Source organism: Scophthalmus maximus, chromosome 1 (genome assembly GCF_022379125.1).
Source record: "Scophthalmus maximus strain ysfricsl-2021 chromosome 1, ASM2237912v1, whole genome shotgun sequence".
Classification (NCBI taxonomy): domain Eukaryota; kingdom Metazoa; phylum Chordata; class Actinopteri; order Pleuronectiformes; family Scophthalmidae; genus Scophthalmus; species Scophthalmus maximus.
In genome coordinates, this window is record NC_061515.1 from 25,899,943 (window position 1) to 25,922,137 (window position 22,195).

Genomic DNA, 22,195 nt, shown 5'->3' on the forward strand with positions numbered 1-22,195 from the left:
TATGTTTCTCAGCCAGTCGTGGGTGTGTTTATTTGAAATAGTCTGTCACTGGAGGAGACACAGGGCTCCTTGTTCAGCAGGAAAAGGCAGTTTCGGAGTATAATACAGGGATGCAGACAGCACATATTTATCTATCCTATCTATTCTTTCTTTTGCAGTGTCTCTACTGAATATTTGGCACATTACGACTCAAACTACAGTTGGTATTTTGAGGCTGAACTACATTTTCTATTTACTGCCTTTTTCCTCGTTTTTTTTAATTTGTGGGAGACGAGTCTTCACCTGGGCTGGATGGGCTAGAATCTCTCACCACACTAATTACTTGATTCAATATTTACCAACTGTAGTCCACTGAGTATAATGCAATAGATTCATTGTATTTAAAATATATATATATATAATAAAGTGATCCCAGTCCCAGGAGCAACAAATACAAGCTTCCAAAATCAGTGATCTCTTAACATCACATTAGTTTTTACACCATCATTTCCATCTTGATCTTAACAGTTTGAAGTGGATAACAGGTGCTTTAATTATTTTCTGGTTATCACATTGACCATTTTTCTTTATTATGGATGAATGATGACCTCACCAGACACTAATGTTGAATCTTGGGCATACAGTACAATGCAGTCAACAAAATCAAATGGACAATTTGGCCAACCTTATCTTCGTCATCTCCATGGAGGGTCTTAAAATGTAAATTCCTTTGTGATCAGTGCTGTAAACTTGATGCAGGGCATCTCATCAAATCAGATTCTTTAAAACCAAAATCAGAGCCATCGGCTGAGATCTTACTTCCTCAGGCATCCAGCAAAAATCTAGTTTATCTTGTGGTCTTTTCCAGTGGTCTTGTACTGTGAGATGCTGCTATAATGCTTATCAGGTGAAATATCAATCCTCCTCACATTCAGCTCTGCTGCGAGTCCTCTTGCAGTCTGGTAAAAAAAGAGAGACAACTCCCTGTCTATGAGGAAATTGTGGTAGATAGTGGCGAGGCGTGTGCAGAGCTCCAGCTGAGACCGCTTGTTGCCCAGATCCATGGCTGCTGCCAGAGCCAAGTGGTAGTAGCCTGCAGCATCAAATGGGTCCTGTACAGATGACACCAAAATGTGCACCCAATTAAATGTGAAAATGGGTGTTCACTTAATATATCAATATTTATGGTATTGAGATCATAAGTTGAACAGTGAAGGTGTGAATCCGAGCACTGATCCTCGCAACCAGCAGTTATTATATAATACAATATGCACAGTATATCACAGAAAATCTCTCGTTAAATATAATAGTTTATTAAACTTCAGCACTACTAATTCACAATCAACAGTACATAAATAAAACAAACATCTGTCATCAATCTCTATACAAACTATAATAATACTGAAACTTAAATTAAGCACTGGTTCTGGTGGAAACAAATTCAATATCCAATAGAGCTTTGACCCACGTTAAATCTGAGTCAAAATAACAACAATAACTGTAATATATTTGCAAGGGTATAAAGGCCCATATCTGGGGCATAACACTGTCTGAGTGATAGGGGCAAAATTCAGATTCACAAGGTTTCAGTGATCTGAAATACAGAAAAGTCATACCATATCCATTATGTAATCCTTTACCTTAAGGTCATAGAAGAGGATGTCCCCTAGTGCCCGGTAGACTTTGACATAGTATAGTGTTTCCTCATCAAACTGCAGAGGTGTTGGACACTGGGTCAGGGTCTTCAGATAATAGTGTTCAGCCAGTTCATACTGCTTCAGACAGTGGTAGAGAGAGGCCAGGCGGTGGTAGGCCACTCGCTCATTCAGATGCACACCTGTGTCCAACACAAACGTAGATTTCTAATTTGGGTAGGGGTGTGCCTTGCAAATAGATAGGGCAACACTAAAACTCAGCAGACTGCAACTTGCTTCAGTCATCATATGATCAATTCTACGATAAACATGTAATCTAAAGGCATAATATACATTGTATTACATATTCAATATTTGACAGGAAGAATATAGTAATTGGACCATATCTCATAAAAATCTAAATATACAATCATAAATACAATTTTTCATACCCTGAGAAATGCTGATGTCCAGTGCAGTCTGAGCAAACTCAACAGCTGCCCCATACAGCTTGAGACTGAACATCACTTCAGTCAGCTTATTACACAATCTCAGTCTGGTATGAATACTGTTGCACGTCACTGCGATTGGCAGAGCACGGTCCTGTGGATTACACATAAATATGCAGGACATTTTAATTTGAGTTTTTAGCGGAGTAGGAATAAAGTTCATTATAAAGATATTACAAGTTCATAATCATAAAACATAGATTAGTACTAATTTAAATCTATATCAAGGGTATTTTCTGTATGATGGCCTTAAGATGATGACAACAACAAGTCTATGGAGTAATGAGAAATCTTTTATTGAGAATATACCTTGTAGAAGGTGATAGCCTTGTCCCTATCCTGGCAGCTGTTGAAGAAAATGTCACCTGCAGCCTCCAGAAGCTTGAGGATGAAAATGTTATTTCCGGTTTTCATGGCGACACCCTGAGCTACCTGACAATGACAACAATTATAAAATGCAATCAGAGAGATGTTACTCTCACACTGCGTGCAATCTTCAGTGTGTGCATCATTATAAGAATGGTTAACATTCAATAAAGCACAGGTGGGTGATACTGATTGACAAAATGATTGAAATGTTATAATTTGACAATTATATGAGGGGCGCAGGCCTGCAAAAAGAATAATACATTGATAATGCCATTGTGAAATGAGATTGAAAGACCTTAAGACCTTAATGGGTTACAGCCCCGAGTTCATCAATCACCACTGGCACCACTGTTGCCTTCACTTTCCACATCTTTTCTAGCTCTTCTTTCAGGCCTTGGTATCTTTCGAGATTCTCGAGAGCCTGTGTTCCTTTTTCCTGATGTTGCTGTCGCTTGGAATTGCTACATCTTACACTACTGCCTTCTCCTGTTGTTTGTAGACCACCACGATGTTCGGTTGTTTCACCATCACCAATTTGTCAGTGTGGATCTTGAAGTCCCACAGGAGCTTAGCCCAGTCATTCCCGACCACCTGGTGATGTCTTCTATTTTGAGGTTGGGACTTCCTGCCCATACTCGGCGCAGGTTAGTTGGTTAGCTGTACCTGCCTACATCTTACTCCCTGCTCTTGTGCTGGATGGTCTCTGGGGCGTCTCTGCACAGCCTGCACCTGGGGTCCTGTCTGGTGTGGAAAACCCCAGCCTCTATTGATCTTAAGCCTGTGCTTGCGCCTCTGTGCTGTGTTTGATACCAGCATTTTTCATCCATTGGTAGGATTTCTCGATATCAGCCACTTCTTCTATCAACCTTCAACCTTTGCTAACTATCAATATGGTGATTTCGGTTAAAGTTATTAATGTCAAATCATGTTAATCATAGTTAATCAATGGTTTGAGAATTTAAAACATAGTTCATTCTTGGGTTTCAAAAGTTTCATATATTGTGTTGCTACTAATATATAATAGTTGTGATGTCTACACAGCTGTTTTCAGACCTCAACATAAAGGTCCACCAGTTCAGTCTGGCCCAGCAGATGGTATATCTTCCCAGCCTGCAACCAGGCAAATGCCTCCTTCTCCCTGCAGCCCAGGTCAATGAAAATACCCAGACTGCTCTTGGTATAGTCAAGCGCTGCTCGGTACGCCCTGAAAACATTAAAAAAGTACATTTGTCATATTGCTCTATACTTAGGTGTATTATTAATAACTTAAGGTAAGTGACTTAAGTGATTGCATTTTCAAATGACTGCAATATTGCAACGATTTTGCTGTTTTATTGAAAAACCTGTCACTGAAAAGTGCAAATAAGAATAAAAGTTAATTTTATCTCGCTCTCGCTCTCGCGCACACACACACACACACACACACACACACACACACACACACACACACACACACACACACACACACACACACACACACACACACACACACACACACACACACACACACACACACACACACACACACACACACACACACACACACACACACACACACACACACACACACACACACACCTGTCTGTGCCAAGAATGATGTAGAGATGGTTGATTGCCTCCAGTGCATCTCCCTCCTGTTCTCTGTCTCCTTTGCGTCTCAGCAGCTGGACCTGGTGCTCGCTGTAGATGATACACTGAGCCTGGTGTGGAGTCTCGAACCTATACAGATTGCACAGGTTTCGGGTTGCGGTGAGCTGACCTGGCAATAAGAAATAGTCAATTTTGGATCAATCAAAAGAGCGAAAAAAATCAAATAAATTCAAACATCCCAGGATCAACAACAGAACATCTGTACATGACAGTGTGACTCACTTACAGTCTAACAGGTTGGCATTGATAGCCAGCAACAAAGCCCACTCATAGCATCCTTTTCCGTAGTATATCTGCTGCTGCTTCAAATAGTGCTGCCCCAGCTCGAGCAGCACTATAATAAAGTTTGCCTCATGACCTTTATCCAGCTCTGAGAAGAGCTGAACAGCCTCAGTCAGGTGCCTCTGTGCCAGTCCTTTTGCTCCAACGTTCAGCCACAACAGCCCTTTAAGAGGATGAAGGACCATTTCATATCACACAACTGTACACCAACGGAAGTGCCATCTGTCTTAAAGCCGATAGAATCTTACCTAGGTTAGCCTGAGCTACAGCCCAGTTTGACAGATCCTCATACTCTTCGCAGATGTCAACAGCTGCCTGGTAGCTCTCTGCTGCCCTCTGGAGGTCACCCATGTATCGAAGTACCACACCACGCATGTTGAGGACCACACCTTCATGTGCAATTAAATGGAACAGTCATCTTAGGAAATATGCTAATTCACTTTCTATATAAGCAAAAAATCAAATGATTGATACCAATCTAATTGAACAAAAGGCTTGAGTAGGGACATGGTTACATTAGCTTAGCATAGAGATGGAGATAGAGAAACTGGTAGTCTGGCTCTGTATAAAATTCATAAATACCTACACCTCTAAAGCTCACTCAATAATATGTTAAAACTTGTGTCATTAATCTATACACAGACAGATATGCAAGACAACAATGTGTGGTATATAGTGCATGACTGTACAGAGACATATTGTAAAACTGCCCTACGCTATAGCAGGACTCGCTGCACAGAAGTTTAGGGCAGATGGACAAAGTTGTTCCTACTGAAAAAGATTATTACTCTATAGTAATAGTGTATATTACTGTTGAGATCATGTCAGCAGTGCACCATCATAGCTAAGTATCAAGCTTGGAGTTTGACTTTGAACCTATCTGCAAGTGTTGTTGTCATTTATTCACTCTGCAGCACACCTTATTTCAGTGCCTCCCTCTTATTTGTTGGTGAAAACAGAAATGAATGACATGACCTGTTATAATTTTCTGATTATGTCTTTAAAACTGTGTCCACATTTAACAATGTATGGCAAATAGCGCTGCAAAAATAATCACATATAACCATTGAAACTGACCTTCCTGAGGAGTTGTGCAGTGTTCTGGCATGGTGGACAGGACTGAGTCTAGTATGTCCAATGCAACATCAGGCTGGTTGTTCTCAATGTGAAGCCATGCCAGCCAGATAAGGGCACTGTTTCTTTCTGGCAAATAGATGGGGACTTCCTTTAAAGGTGGACTGTTGTTGATGAGCATATGCATTTGGTGGATCGCATGCTCAACCATTTTGTGCTTGTAAAATAGTTGGCAGAGACAAAGAGCAAGTTGATGGCGCAAAACATGGCATTGGGTTCTTCCTCCTTCTTGGACCTTGGTAAAAGAGAGGTGTAAAAACGGAGCCACTTGAGGCGCGATGGAGGCTTTCTGTTCTGTGATCCCACACAGTTTGTTACCATTGTCCAGGACCAGGACCATGCTGATAAGACAGTTGCTCAGTCTGGCACATGGCTGTAGAGAAGCTCTCCTGGCTGAACTGACACTGAGGTGGTAAAGGCAGAGTTCACTGTAAAGCCATGCCAGGGTCAAGTATCCATGACTGAGAGAGATTTTCCAAGGTCTTTGAGCTTCAGCAGAAAGCACAAGTAGTCTCTCAATATAAGGGACAGCTTGAGCCCTTTCAGCCCTGTCAGTCCAGTAGTGCTTTGCCAGTAGATAACAAGCCCTGGCCTCCGCCGTTTTGTTGCGAGAGAGAACAGCTTTCTTGAGGATGTATTTAAGAACAGAGTTGTCTTCTAAGCTTTCAAGGCAGTCTGGGATTCCCAATAACAACGCAGCAAGTCGCTCCATCACTGCAAAGAAACTTTCAGTATTTTTCTCTAAAAGATATATGGCAGCCAGGTTGGAGTAGATGCTGGCCAAGAGTTTGAAGTCGCTGAAGCTTTCTTGCAGAACACTAAGGGCCTTCTCAAAGTAAATCCGAGCTTGGATGAAGTTTGACTTTGCAGCACAGAGCTTACCTAGCAGGAAGCACAAACGGGTCTGTGGCCAAACGAGTTGCTTCTTCATGGCTGCTTCCCTGGCAAGACCCAGAAAAGCAATCAGCTCTTCCTCGTCAGAGTGACCAGAGAAGGTAGTGGAAGTGAGGAGTTCTGAACTCAGTCCATACAGGACGCCAAACTCTGCTTTGCATTCTTGTCCGTCCAAAAAAGAGAAGAGAGGAACAAAGTTCTCATTGTTGATGTTTCCCTCTACAGTTGGGTAAACAGTAAAACAGGGAGGGCTTGGGTCTTTTGCCTCTGTGGGCATGAACAAGTCCTCTAAAGTCCCCTTCATGGTCACAATTAAATCTGATGAGTCTTTTCCTTGATCAAGAAACCCCTGCATGTTTTTTTTCAGGTCAGTCTGGGGAGTATCAATTTTACATGAAGAGCTGACTGCAAAAGAAAAGATGAAGGGAAAAGAAAAGCTCAAATAAAAAGGGAACAAAGATACTTTGACAAAATATTAATGTGACATTTGAGTAGCAATACTTACGTGATGGTTTCTTTTCAGAGTCTTGGGAACTGTAAATATCTGAGATTTATCAACAAAAAGTGCAAGAAAGGGTATGAGATAACTTCAATAGCCGGTCATTAAAAGCTCATGATTAATTCTAACAACAATTCAGGTCTATTCAAATCACACCTTTCAAAAAACATGATTACATAGAGCAGGAATGGTCAAGCACGTTACAGAAATGTAAGGAGTCACCTGCACTTGAAGTCAGCAAATTCAATTTCAGTTAGAACACATTACAACTGAAGTGGGGTGTTAACCATATGGCAGGAGCTAAATTTGTGGGAGTATGTCACTTCCCCACAGTGACAACTGAAATGTGGACATACAATGAAAAAAGTCCAGTTTAGGTATTGACATATATTGTCATGAAAATAACTGTTGAAGACCTCCACCTCACAAGGCAATCTGCCTGGAATGTGTGGTTGCAAAGGTTCGATGGAATAGTGCAGTGTTTTGCCAGATGTCACTGCTTCGTGTTGCAGGAGACATTGTGCCAGGGTCAACATTTTTGTATGAACTCCTTTGCTTAACCAATGTTTCACTGAAACAAAGAAGGAGGCTGTGTTTTTTGCAAGTTCAATGTCAATCTGAACACAGTTTAAGTTCCTCTTGGTATAAGATTTGGATGAAAGGTAATAGTTCCAGTTTCTTTGCTCCATTTATACTGCAAATGAAAGTTCTTTTCTGATGGTTACATCTAGTGAAGGCAGAAATAACATAAGATTGTTACAACAAGGCAATACATTGTTAAAAGCTTCCTTGGGGTGAATGGTCGGATCCACCACCCAACGTGATTAGTTGTTATTCATATTGGTTTTGGGGAAAAAAACAAGATTATTATCTGGTCATGTTTTCTTTTGTATAACAAAATATTGTTTTGGGAAGCAGTAAATGTTGTTTAGAAAATTAGATCATTAATCATCAAAAATATCTACAATGTATGTCTATCAACTATATAACAAACAAAATATAGGACATACATAACATTTATAATTATTATTCGGCTGTGGCTGTGTTTATTTTACACAGGTTCTAGTGGTTGGCATTCTCACAGCACCATCCATCCATTATCTAAACCAGGGGGGGCTGGAGACAATCCCAGCTGACATTGGGCAAGAGGCAGGCTAAAACCATGAAAGGTTGCCAGCCAATCACAGACTCCAACGTAGAGCGAGAAACAACTATTCACACTCACATTCACACAATTGTCAATTTAAGGTCTCCAATTAACCTAACCCCAATCGACTGCGGGAGGAAGCCGGAGTACCCAGAGGAAGAACATGCAAACTCCACACAGAAAGGGCCTGGTTGGTTGGTTGGGATTTGAACCAAGAACCTTCTTGCTGTGAGGAAACAGTGCTAACCAATGCACCACCACGCTGCCCTTTTTTTTTTCTTTTTTTATATTTAACTTTACAAAAGTGGTCACCAACCAAGATCCCTGAAGGCAAGAGGCAAGATCTACCTATCGAAGCATTGAGACAGCCAAAATATTCTAAATTGAGGACTTTTTATTTAGGCAAACTGTATTTGAATAACATGAAATACTTTGGTGCAACTTAAATTTGATGCAACAACAACAAAAAAATACTGTAACTGGAATATCAAACAGTCTATAGCTATCTTGCTTTAAGAATTGTACCATCAATTTTAAGATGTATCATTTAAAATTCATACCAATACAAATAATTTAGGTATGTGGGCTATTTTCTATTTGTATTATCTTGCATGCAAATTATTTAGTTTATAGTGGACAAAGAAAAAAATCTATACATTTTGCAATGAGCCGAACATATGTAGTGCCATGTAACTGTGATGCTTCTCAACTTGCTTGTTGCTAGTTACTACTTTTAAGAAAGCAGCCACTGTAATGTGTGCAAACAAAATTCTCAGTCAATTAGCCTAGGTGCAGTTCTCTGTCCCATCATATGCAGCATCACTTTTACAAAGCCATCAGAAGGACAAACTTTTGCAGGCATGTTAATCACTCAAGTCAGTGTGATGGCTGCGACTGAATTCTGTCAGTGAGTGCTTTGTTGTTTGGCTCAAAACTTCAGACTAACTTCTAAGGCGTCGGTTTAATGAGTCAGTCGGCCATCTCTTGGATCTCAGCCAATCGGGTGAGTGCATGTTCAGTCAAGTAGCGTGCGTGTTGCTGGTTGGTGGAGTTAGGAGAGTGTTCTGGGGAGAAGCTGGGATTTGCGTAGTGTGTGTGTAGAGTTTATTATTCCTCTGCTGTTTTGTGAGTTTTCCCTCTACAGTCGTAATTGTCCCTGTTGGACTCAATTAAAAGCTGAACGTTCTAACTGGCTCTGTGTCTATCAAGTATTTCTCTCCCGACGATACCGTATATTTATTTCTCCTTTTATTTTCGGCAGCTACAGGGAAAGTCTCAAAGATCAGTTGATTGCGATCGAAGGGTTGGTGATCACTGCCTTAAACAGTGACTTTTATTCCTTAAAACAAAACAAAACTAGTCCAAGACTAGACTTAACTTTGAAATCAGCCCTTACAGTAAACTTTTTTCTCTAATTTATCTAGTTACGACCATTCTTGGTGAGGAGAATTTTTCAGACTTGTTTGTACAACCAGATCAGGCTTCTTTCTTCACAAACTATGCTAAGGCTGCGCAAGACTTTGTAACATCATGTAATTTACTCCAGCCTTAGAAAAGTGATGAGAAATGGCCACCTTGCTTGCCATACCTCAGCTCAGGATAAATAAAACAATGTCGACGCAGACAAATCTCCACACACATTTGCGATTTTGTATGGCAGAAGTGTCACAAAAATCATGTGTTAAACAACAGTAGATTGTGAGGCCCGGTTGAGTTGTAACCGAGGACTTGTCTGTATTTACAGCTCTTTGAGAAAAACACTTATCTACATATTCACAGATCTAAACACGTATTTGCAGATTTGTTTTCAGATTGAGATACAGTTACAAAACTCTCTCCCTGGCCTCATTCTGGAGCCTCTGGGGGAAACCCTCACTGCCTACGCCCTGGATGGCAGTAGGATCACTAGAGTTACCGAAAGAACAGACTCAGTCACAATCTCCGGAAATCATCGGGAGGAGATTCAATTCAAGGTAATATCAGCTCCATCCACCCCTTAGGTCCTTGGTTACCCTTGGCTCCGCTCCCATAATCCCAACATTGACTGGACAGGACGGAGAATTCTAGGCTGGAGCAGGCCCCTGTCACTCTGTCTGTATACAATCTGCTCTGTCACCTGGTGGTGTTTTTCCCTGTTCTGATGCCATAGGCACCCCTGACAGTCTGCAGTCCCTGAGGTCTATCATGATTTAGTATTCAACAAGGAGAAGGCTCTCTCACTCTCCCCCCTCATATGACTGCGGCATTGACCTCCTTCCTGGGGCTCCGCTGCCAAGTAGCCGTCTCTACAGCTTCTCGCGCCCAGAGAGAGAAACAATGCAGAACTACATCACAGACTCCTTGGCAGCAGGTATCATTCATCCCTCTTCATCTCCTCTGGGAGATACTTTTTCCTGGAAAAGAAAGACCATACTCTTCGGCACTGTATTGACTTTCATGGGCTGAATAACATTAGTGTTAAAAAAACAAGTATCCCCTACCTCTCATAAACTGTGCTTTTGAGGCCCTTCATGGGGCACAGGTCAATGATGTGTTACTTGACTTCCTTAACTGGTTTGTTTTTGTCTACCTGGATGATATTTAGATTTTTTCCCAGAACATGCATGATCATCAGACCCATGTCCGTCAAGTTCTTTAGCGTTTGCTAGAGTATCTGCTCTTTTGTCAAGGAGGAGAAGTGCCTCTACTCACTGGGTTTCCCCGGATCCCATTGCCCACTCGGAAAAGTCCCTCAGTACCTTTTTCCATTCAACCTGTGACTTTGTGAAAACTCAGTAAAGATTCAGTAAAGACTGAGCTTGATCTCTGTTGTTTTGTTGTCTCCATAATGGGTTCAGCTCTGTAGCTTTTATTAGGGAAGCATTTCAAATCTGATGATTTCCCATCAGTTTTAAGTAATATTGGTGCCAGGAGTCACATCTTATTCCTGTTATGAATTAATTTATTCCTGATAATATGAAATTGAATCTTGATTTTGATAAGTAGCTGAAAGGTAAATGGACTCTAGGGCTTTTGTAGACTAATCGCGCTCCCAATTCGCTTTTACAGTACAAGTCATCACCCATTCACACACATTTATACAGCGCTGCTATACTGCCAGAAGAGCCGTCAGAGGCAATTTAGCGTTAAGTGCCTTGCCCAAGTACACTTCGAAATGCCAACCTTCTGTTTAGTGAGTGACCGCCTCTGCCTCCTGAGCCGCAGCTGCCCAGGTAGGTATACTATGCACATTAAACATCCACGCAGTCCTGTATCTGTAGTAGAAAAATAAATACATAATGGTGATTCAAAATCTGTTTGAATCAGTTCCCCTCTGAGTCCTTCTCCAGTCTTTCTTACCTAGTATATAGTTATGGCCAGCATCATTTTGAGATTTCTTCTTCAATAAGGCAATTGCTTCCTCTATGACTTTGTCCTCTTGCAGACTGAAGATCCATTCCTCTTCTTCAAAAACATTTGCTTGGCTGCAATGGTGAGAACAGAACACACATTATTTAATGTAATCAATTAAATAAATAATTTTGTAATTATTACTTTGTTAATACACTCACTCATGAATGTCAGTGGACGGTTTCACTAGGCTTGTCTTGACCAGACCCACTTCTCCTGTCACTTCCTTCCTCCCTGTAAACCAGTCGAAACAAGACACCAGGAGTCCCACAATGATGATGCGATCACCTGGTGCGATACTCAGCTCCTCTGGGCTTTCAGCATCATACTCCACAGTGGCCAGGCAGCTTCCTCTGGCTAAATGGAGGCAAGTGAATATGATGATAAAATGAAACAAGATATATTCAGGTTGTTGTAAGGGTTTTAATTATCTTTATCATACAAAGACAACATGAAGTTTTAGTTAAAATTAGCAGTCAAAATGAAGTAAATGGTAAACGGTTTATATTGCCTTATTTTGAGGTTTATCTGACATGGAAGATGCCCTTGGGTAAGACGCACTTTGTCAACTATCTAAACAACAAGGAGGATGGGGATTTCCTCAACTTTGACACTATTAGTTGGCTTGGCGATACTGTGGTCTCCATAGTGATGTATCGTTTTTTTAAGTATTGCTTATGCAAGAGGTTTTATTCGCCTAAAATAAGACTCAGGATGTTAAAGATGGATGCAAATAAATCTTAATTTTGTCCACCAGCTCATTAAGGACCAGGAATTAAATACATTTGAACAGCTGACTAATGAATTTAACTTGCTGGTAAAACTAGAAAGTAGGTTTTTAATCAAACTCCCAAATTGGGAAAAACCTTAATAAATCTCACTCCTCTGTTGAACAAGTCATGATAAAGATTCAAGATGGGGGGCATACCAATGCCTCTCTTCTCTCCCTCATTTCTATCCTCTCACTCCGAACAGTCGCTGAAGATAGCCAACCACAAATGAGTCAAGTTCTGTTAGATATTGTTAAAAGGGAGTTTTTTTTTCTCCACAGTCGCCAAGTGCTTGCTCATTGTTGGAACTGTTGGGTTTCTCTTTAATTTTGTATGGTCTCGACCATTCTATGTAAAGTGCTTTGAGATATTGTGATTTGGTGCTAAACAAATACATTTGAATTGAATCAAATGGAATTTCTATATGCCTTTGAAATTATTATTTAACAGATTTTACTTCACTAACCAAACTGCAGAGGGAAGTCACAGGTAGGTTTCCCACCTCCAACTAAAATGCTCTCAGCACAGGATTTGAGAACCCATCTGTAAAGAGATGGGATGATAAGAGCACAAAGATAGAACACTACTATTGTATGATCACATGATGAATGAAAGTGGTCAGTATTACTTATATGAGACTATATTGAGTCCACCCAGCCTGAGGTGTAAAGGTGACTCACTGATGAAAAGGAATAACTGGCTCCAGAGCGGGTGTAGGAGCAGAACCCCTTGCTCCGTCAGATAGGCTGAGGACAGTCCAACCTGAGCCCAGGAAGGGAGGCTCAAAGTGCGCTATGTCTCCCTGCTCCAGGTACAGGTCTCTTCCAGAGGTACAGCTGTCAAAAATTTGGTCGGCACTACAACTAGCAAACAATGAACCTAAGGAAAAAGAGTTAGAGCATGAGATTGGAAATGCCTGTTTGAATTTGAATATATTTTATGATAATGGTTTTCATTAAATAGTTTAGTTAAAACCACAAAAGGCACAAATAACAATGATGATGTAACATTTTATTCATTATGTCGGTAAACGCTAATAGAAAAATTGAACCTTGACAAATTAACAGCTGTAAGAGATGACTGATATTGTCGATGTTGTTTCTCAGATATCATACCACATTTTATAAATGCCTTTTTTATGCTTTAATTGCATAAACTGCATCACCTACCCTCTTGCATGAGGATGCCTTTGTAGATAAGGTTAAGTGTTTCCTCCTGAATGGAAACCTCGATAGCAAAGTTCTCCTCCAAAGAACTGAGCCAGAACTTCTCGTCAAACAACAAGTTCTCCATACAATGGCCTAGGAAACCTGGAAGATGAAGGATGAACATATTTTTCTACCAAACATGCACTGCATTCAGTTTGATATGATGTAATAATTCTCACAAATAATTACTTTTGCACTTTGGCATAACTGTAGATCATACAAAACACTGCTATAGGTCTCATTGACATCTGTTTTTTTTTTTTCTTTTATTCCAAACATACCTGTTGCCCAGTATGTGGAGAACTTCCATATCTCCTCAAATGTTTTGAATCCCACAAAAATTATGTTTTCGTCACTGTCGATGGAGATGACATGAGCAGACATCTCCTATTGACATAGAAAAGAAAAATAATTAAACTAGCCGGTTTTTAATGATTTTTTAAATTGTTGATCAAAATATATACAGTGGAGAGTAAATTAAACTGCAGCTGCTTTTGCGTTGTTTTAAAATTTGATATGCTCTCATTAAAGGATATTTAAATAGGATCTGTTCTTTACTTACAAGGAACACACAGGCAACAACTTGGTCTAAATCAAAGGCGATTTTATTTACTATTATTTAAATGAAACTCAGAAAATTTATCAAAGATGTACAGTGGGAAAATGAATAATCCTAAGGGGGATGAAATAAGCATAACTTGTGATAACTGGTGGAAGGATTAGGTTTAAGTCAACCCAGTGTTGTGTTATGCATAGGAGCCGATTTGGCTAGTTATTAGCAAGTTATCAATCATTATCAATGACAATTATTCATAATCTTAAAAATATTACTAGAAACTAGTTATTCAGGGCACCACCCTTTAAACAGGGACTAATTAGCCAAACCTGTGAAATCAGTCTCAAAGGGGTGTTCACTTTAAAATATCAATAGTTATGATATTGAAATCATGAGTTGAACAGTCAAGGTATGTGAATCCGAGCACTGACCCTACAAACCAATATGCACAATACACCACAGACAACTTCTCTTTAAATGTAGAATAGACTTCATTCAACTATCAATAGTAATTAAATTCCTTCTTAGGTCAGAGACATTTTCCCCCTGTTTTTGGTCCGCCTTGTCTCTTAGTGTAATGATGCTTGTATAACCGCAACACTGTAATGCACAGTAAAGCTATATATGTTACACTGGTAAAACACTAAATATTCACTCTGGAATAGTTCATGCCTGTCCCACCATAGTGACACTCCACTCTGTCATCTGTTAATCAAATCACCTGAGCCACACCTGAGCCAATCACCTTTCTCCACCTTGCATCTGCCTCAATTCCTGTGGAAAGAGGAAAACACTACAACTCATTCACATGTTGCCTAGCCAGCAACAGGAAGTGGAATGCTTTGAGTGGAACCTCACTGGACCGTGTGGAAGCATTTTAGCTCCACTGCTAATTTAGCAATGCTAACAAAGGAAATGCTAACAATCCATGCCATGCCTTCACCATTGTTCAACAGTTTCACACCAATACTGGAATTGCTGCTGTGCTGCGGTCTTTTGGATGAACATTGATGTGACATTTGGTATTGCATTTACCCCCCAAGGAAATCTGAATATTAAAGGTTCCTGGTAATTATGCCTGTTTACCTAAACAGGCCAGATTATAAAAGTATAATCTGGTTAATTCATAAAAATACTAGCAAAACTGCATGTATTTCCATGTAAAAAGGTTGTGCAATGTTGTGACCATGTTGTAAAATGTTAAATGAATAAACAAAGCTTGAAAAAGTGTGTGTGTGTGTGTGCGTGTGCGTGTGTGTGATGCGCTATACCATGAATAGAGCATTGACCTTGGTGCCGTCAACCTGCATCATGCGCAGTTTCCCTTGCAACATTTCCTTTAACTTCACATCTGCAGGAAGACGCTGAGGACCCTTGATCACCTCCAGCACCACTGGCAGAGCTGAACACAGAACACAGAGTTAGAGCATGACAGGATGTCATTATCAAGTATGTGTTAAGAGATTGATGCACACTCATAGAGACTCATTTCTTTCCATGAGTTTTATTTTGGAGGAATAGAAAGCACAAAAATCAATCTCACATGGCCCCGCTTAAACTTGCACGAATATACACATATGCTTATTTGAATATTTTAGCTTATCACCAACATATCACCATTGGCATACATGTTGATAAGTAACACATAAGTAAAAAAAATCTATATAGCATTCTTTATCTACCACAAAGCACTGACAAGTTTATTATTTCATATGATGAAATTCCCTGCTGTATACACATTGTAATAAACCAAGCAAAGAACTAAGTAATTGTCCTTTCAAGTAAATTGGAGGTACAACATATAAAAAAATAGTTGCTTCTCACGAGGAGAAAACCATGCCTGCCACCACAGTCCAAGCTGTCTGTCATATGTTAGAAATTAAAACACCTCATCACCGCCACCACAAAGCTATTGATCTCATGGGCTCATCCAACTATGCTGTCCCCAGGGCCTATTGCAACAAGTCTCTTTTGAGCAGTCAGGAGCTGCCCAAAATTAACTTGGCAGACATCTCACATTCTCAGCAGAAAGACCCATGCATTGGAGAAGTGTGGCTTGATCTTATGCAGAACAGTGTCAACCATGCCAACAAAGGGAAACATCCTGATGTGTCATTGCTGCTTTAGGACCGGGAAAAGCTCAAGTTTAAAGACTCTGTGCTGTATAGATTAAGTAATCCACCAACCAAACCACTTTGCCAGCAACTGTTGCTCCCTGAAGAGTTCAGAGACGGTGTGCTTCACTCTATGCATGATCAATCTGGTCACCTCGGGTTCGACAAGACCTATGGCCTGATACGGGAGAGGTTTTATTGGCCTTGCAAGAAAGTACTGATTTAAAAGCACTGTAAAAACTGTCCCAGATGCATTCCAAGGAAGACACTGTTCAAGAGAGCTGCTGAGTCGTCATATGCACAGTGATGGACCTGTGGATCTTGTTTGTATGGATTTTCTGTCGATTGAGCCTGACTCGAGAAACATCTGCAATGTGCTTGTAGTTACAGATCACTACAAGCAATATGCTCAAGCTTTTGCAACTAAGGATTAAAAGGCCTTAACTGTAGCTAAGGTCCTGTGGGAACAGTACTTTGTTCATTATGGTTTACCAAAGACTGCACTCAGATCAAGGCAGAGACTTTGAGAGCCGTGTCATTCATGAACTGTTGAGCATTGTCAGCATAAAGAAATTCAGAACTACACCGTACCACCCTCAGGGTGACCCACAGCCCTGAGCGGTTCAACAGAACGCTACTTGACATGCTCGGAAACTTGCAATATTATACAATATGCAGCATGTTGTAATTATTGAATGTCTTCTCTGGCATGTAAAGCAGCTCACCACCAGCTGTGTTGAAGGGGCAGTAAGCGATTTTGGAGAGAGCTTGTCTCTCTTTTTGTTGTTGTGAATTTCCTGCTCCGGCTCGGGTATGGGAGACCGAGACGCTAACCACTAGGCCAAAACCCACTAGCAGGGGTGTGTGATTTGCTAAAACTGAGTATTTTAACCCTGAAAATAGGGAAACTCTGGGTGTGTGAACTTAAACTGTAAGTCAGTTACCATTGAAACTGGCAGGTTTTCTTGAAAAACTTCAACTCTCCTTAACTCCACCCTTTTCCTGTAAATGATCTAGCTGTCAAAAATGTATGTGTCCTTTCCCTCTGATATGGAAGCAAAATTAAATCAGTAGCCTTACGTCGGGAAAGGATCCTGTATAGATGCTTTCATTCCATGACGACTACTTAGTAGAACTTTACCGGTTCTCTCACAATCTATCACATATATGAACAATATTCTCCGGCCTTATTTTCAGCATTTTAATATAGCGGACATGCTCATGATCAGACTAAAGTATTTGCCCTTAGATTTTTTTGAATGGGAGTTTTCTGTACAACAAGTTGAAATTGCCACTGATGTTTTCTTTGTGGAATCTGATTAAAACCATATGCTTTACCGATCTGCACTAAATTCTTATAATTGATTTTCAGCTGCAGTCACATTATTTTTGTGCCCGTGGGATTGCACCTAAATTCAAAATAATTAAATAACATTGCACTTTAGGTTTATCTTTGTCATAAGTGTTTATATATCGACATCCTTGCAGATTAAAATATAAATTTTCTACTCACTAATATGGTGCCAGCCCCCAAAAATCCATATCAGTTGAGCTCTAGTATTAAATAATTGAGGACATATTCTTTATGGATTCTAAATAAACTAGTAACTGTAGGCTATTGATGTAATGTAAAAAAGGAGTCAAATCATGGAGACATGAACAATAAGCATTCAATATTATGCACCACAAGGTAACTTGATGTCATTTTTGACCAACAATTTACAATATTACAATTTTTATATGTGATCAATGGCTGTGATTATTGATTAAGATAGCTAAAAGAATAATAAGGCTAACTCACATCTATGATTAAAGTACAAGTGAGCAGCTGGTACTATGAACTCATGTTGTAATTTGAGTCAGTGACTGAATCAGATTAATAAGTGACTTCAGAGGACATCACAAGTTCAAGGTATAAACCACTTTTCTATGACATGATATTCCACTGAGGTCACCTCTGTTTTATAGTTTATAGGTTTGCTATTATGACTCAAGGATAGCACTACTAAAATAAATACTTGATACTATGGTTGCTTTATATTTCTTATTTTACTGTTTTGACTGCCAATGGTTGTAACAGCAAGTAGAACAACAATGATATACCCAAAAGAGGCATATATCAGGCGAACATCAATTATATACCAATTGTCAAAAGTAGTATATCAGGATTGTCATGTGCCACTAACACAAGAGTGGCGTACCATCAGCTACTTTTCAATCTCCACATCACTCGTGAAATACTATTTGAATTGATTTTATTTTAAAATCGAAACAATACCTAACATTGTAAAGTAGCCAAAGGGTTCAGCAAAGTCAGAAAAAAAAGGAAAGTCAGTTTGAGCACTGGACCAGGAGGGTAAATCTAAGTGGGGAAAGTGAAAGCAGCAGTTTTTGCTCCTTTTTTGCTGACACTGAGGTGACCTTATGGAAACCCCTCAACTCCAACCGCTCCACTGACACTCAGATCACTGTGGTTGTGTTGGACAGCGTCCAGGAGTGACCATCTCTATGAAAGAGAGAATTCTTTATATTTTTCCCTCAATATTACATTAATTTACCCAATAATTAGTTTTAGGTGATTTTAAGCGTTAATCAATGGAATGATTCCTGAAGGTATTTTAAATGGGTTATCTTATCATTTAATGGCTTTTCCAGAGGTCAAAAAGCCCTAAAACCAAACAGAACTGCATCATTATAAAGATATCAAGTTATGTCGTATAAGGGACTTAAGCCATAAATGTATTAAATAAGTTGCACCTGACACGAAAATGTATTACAGGGCAAATGTCATATTATTTCATAGATGTCACTGGATATTTCTCTTTAAAATGTTAAAGATATGTCAGATATTTCATAATTAACATATTTTAGCAGGTTTTTGTGGGTGGGCACACTCACAGTAGTTATGTGAGTTCATAATTACAGATGACCATTTTATAAAAATGAAAACCAGCCAGGCACTGGCTAATGTTTGTAATTTACAAAACTATCTTAAATTTTTTTTGAAAAATATTATCAAAATGACCATTGATTTATCATCCGTTATTCAATTATTCGTTAAAACAAAGATATCACAGGCTAAAGACACATATGGAATCATAGCGATCAGGTATCAAACACCACCACTGAAAATATGTTAAACACTTTTTAAATAAGTCAACTGAATATTGAAACATCTGGTACGTTCATCACGAGACACAGGCTCGCCCATATGTGCACACCCAGAAGTTTTGACAGGCTTTAAAAATATGAATACGCATACCCATTCTGCTGTGTCGGAATGGTTTTTACGTGATTTCTTCTCACTCTCCCGCGGAGCTGTCCGTCTGAGATCTTTTCCTGGGACCTGTGGCTCGCAGTGTCCGGTGTCTGGGTCTGGCCTGGCTCACATGGTCTTGTCCAACCCACGGGTGCGGGCAAGAAGTCTCTTCGTACCAGCTCCGCACGCAGACGGGACTGTCAAGTTGAGCACAGTAACTGTCAGGGTGTGTCTTTTCAAAATAAATGTCATGTTTACAAAAAGGCCACAGCTGAGTGATTTGCACACATTTGTCTGACTTGTACATTCCTAGAACTTACAGTATATTAAGATTGGGGAATGTACATGAGGAGATTTTTTAAAAATAAATTAGGCTATTGGGATTTAAAAAAATAAATTAGGCTATTGGGATTAATATTTGAATAAACAATTTACATATACTTATTTTTTTTTTTTTACTGATATTGATCTTCTGTATGTGTCTGGAATAAAGATTATATCTAATCTTATAAACATGAAAGCAGCAGTGTGGAGAAAAAAGGATTCTCCAGAGAATGTCTAACCCTGGCACAGTCGTCCATCAGCTTGTCAACACTGAGGGCGGACAAGGTGAGACAATACAAAGAAATCAGGAGTATGAAAGTTATGAAATTTTATTAACAACACGAAAAATTCAGCAGAAAAAATTATTGTTGATAAATACGTCACCTGTTATTGAAGGATTTGTTCGTTCAGATTTTTTTCACGCGTTTTTATGATCTTAAAATGAAAGTGTAGACTGAGTTGAGACAATTTATGAACTACAGCATGGTGTGCTGCTATCTCTAATTAAAAATCAATCTAACTCGCCCATCAGTCTCTCTCTCTCTCTCCAATCAATTTAAAAGAATAATCCAGCCAGATCACTCCAACAAGGTGTCTTTTCCTTAAAAAATGCCAGTGTATTAAATGAATGGATTTATCGGTCCTCTTAATCCACAGCAAAAAAATGTCATGTCTATTGGAAAGGCCTTAGACCGTAACAGTATTACAGACATTTTTTTTTCACTGAACAAAGCTCTCCCATTACCAAATGGGTTAATGGACTGTAATTATAAAGCCTTTTTCTAGAGTTATAGACCACTCAATGCACTTTACAGCACAAGTCACATTGACACAACACTGCTATTTACCATGCTTTTTTTCTCTCTATCACATTCATACAGTGCCAGAACAGCTGCCAGTGACAATTTAGGGTTAAGGCTTGCCTAGGGACACATCTGCATGCAGACTGGGGGAAGCTGGGATCAAACCGCCGACCTTTGGGTTGGGGACCTCCTGAGCATGGGATGGTTTCTCTATCCCAAACTTTCCCCCACTGCCGGGTGTGGGTTTGGTGTGTAATCCAAAGTATGTGTTTTCAAACATGGCAGGAAAAGACTCAGCATTTCCTATCCTCCAGCCAGTTCCTCTGACAACTCAGGGAAGTTGGGGCAACATGTCGCAAACAGCGAGGTAATTGCAAGGGGCTCAGCACTAAAGTAATACACATTCTGCAACGTGTCTAATGCCTTAAAATACATATTCTTATCACTTATTCTTCTCTTATCGCTCAGGTGTCCTTAGTCTAAACATGGTGTCATTTCCTCTCCGCTCTCTTCTAACGTTGATCAACAGTCAAGTGAAAAAACTTTGGGGAATATATTTACGCTTGGTGACATAATCATAGTGTGCAGAATTTTACTATTCTAGTCGCTTTTATGGATTGTGATAGGTCATAATAATAATATAACATTACATTACATGTAATGCCTTGAATCGGATTCGATTCACCAGCAGAAGCCAGTGCAGGGTGCGGAGGAGCGGTGTAGTGTGGGAGAATTTTGGTAGGTTGAATACCAACCAACCAATGTAATTTAAGAAAAGTTTCTAGTCTGACTTCCTCGGGTTAAATATCCCCAAGGGCTGGGGCCCTGACAGAAGAAGCCCTGCCCCCCTTGGTCTTCAGCCTCCACCGAACTGAGCCTTATCTGAAGATCTCAAACTATGTGCCGATGAGTCCTGATGCAGGAGCTCAGACAAGTAATGGCAGGGGCTTGGAGGCCAAGAGCCATTTATTACAATTAAATTTGAGACAAACAGGCAGCCAAGTGAGTCATGACTGGTGTGAACCAGTCAGGAAGTGAATGCAGGGGACTGCGTCGTTTCCAAATGTTGCCCCGGAGTTTTGAAAAAAAAAACGGGGCAAACTGCATTTCCAAACTTCTCAGTTTTAGGCGCTCTAAAACTGCGGACTAGAGGTACTAGTCAAGAGGTCATATCATAGAAATCGAGCGAAAAATTGGATGATTCATCCTTGTCCCATTTAAGATAAATCATAAAAGTTAATGATTTTATTGAGATATAGGAATGAATTTTGTCTTGGAAAAAAATAAGCGACTTTAAGGCGCATCTGACCCTGAGGTTTGTGAATGATATTGTACAGTGGTGATGGGAAATAAGAGAGGAAAGGAATGCTTAAACAAAAACTTTCTTTAAGCACACATTTTTGAATCCTCAAGAAATGGGTTTTTGTTCAGAGTTGTGTTGTCATAAACAGGAAAGAAAATGAAAAACACAACTTTTCTACACTACATTTTTGACAGGGAGCTTTGTTCTTTGCCACATCCAAAATGCAAGAGCTCGTATTTCATGTAATACTATTAGTAAAAAACATGTATCTACATAATGTTGTCAATATTTTTATTTTGAAAGTTAATAAATCATTTCTAAATGTTGACTGTGAGGTCAAGTCACACCATGAGATGACTTATTTTTAGGAG

At 39.7% G+C, this 22,195-nt stretch overlaps 1 protein-coding gene across 4 annotated transcripts in view; it reads right to left on the bottom strand.

Moving 5' to 3' along the window:
* The window catches only part of LOC118282532 (SH3 domain and tetratricopeptide repeat-containing protein 1), a 22,940-nt gene continuing 745 nt past the window's right edge, over positions 1 to 22,195 (bottom strand). Inside the window, exons 2-19 of one of the 4 annotated variants that reach the window (XM_035603829.2) lie at positions 19,398 to 19,591; positions 15,311 to 15,423; positions 13,747 to 13,852; positions 13,427 to 13,567; positions 12,938 to 13,136; positions 12,724 to 12,800; positions 11,649 to 11,844; positions 11,437 to 11,561; positions 6,957 to 6,995; positions 5,501 to 6,856; positions 4,672 to 4,812; positions 4,368 to 4,586; positions 4,070 to 4,250; positions 3,545 to 3,695; positions 2,432 to 2,554; positions 2,066 to 2,216; positions 1,620 to 1,816; positions 1 to 1,091 (exon numbers count right to left, since the gene is read on the bottom strand). In XM_035603829.2, the coding sequence (XP_035459722.2) occupies positions 822 to 1,091; positions 1,620 to 1,816; positions 2,066 to 2,216; positions 2,432 to 2,554; positions 3,545 to 3,695; positions 4,070 to 4,250; positions 4,368 to 4,586; positions 4,672 to 4,812; positions 5,501 to 6,856; positions 6,957 to 6,995; positions 11,437 to 11,561; positions 11,649 to 11,844; positions 12,724 to 12,800; positions 12,938 to 13,136; positions 13,427 to 13,567; positions 13,747 to 13,852; positions 15,311 to 15,423; positions 19,398 to 19,401 (3,789 nt within the window). In that variant the 5' untranslated portion in view covers positions 19,402 to 19,591 and the 3' untranslated portion in view covers positions 1 to 821. Of the gene's footprint in view, positions 1,092 to 1,619; positions 1,817 to 2,065; positions 2,217 to 2,431; positions 2,555 to 3,544; positions 3,696 to 4,069; positions 4,251 to 4,367; positions 4,587 to 4,671; positions 4,813 to 5,500; positions 6,857 to 6,956; positions 6,996 to 11,436; positions 11,562 to 11,648; positions 11,845 to 12,723; positions 12,801 to 12,937; positions 13,137 to 13,426; positions 13,568 to 13,746; positions 13,853 to 14,742; positions 14,796 to 15,292; positions 15,425 to 19,397; positions 19,592 to 22,195 lie in introns of those variants that run through there. The other 3 variants (XM_035603741.2, XM_035603911.2, XM_035603987.2) reach the window with 3 other exon arrangements.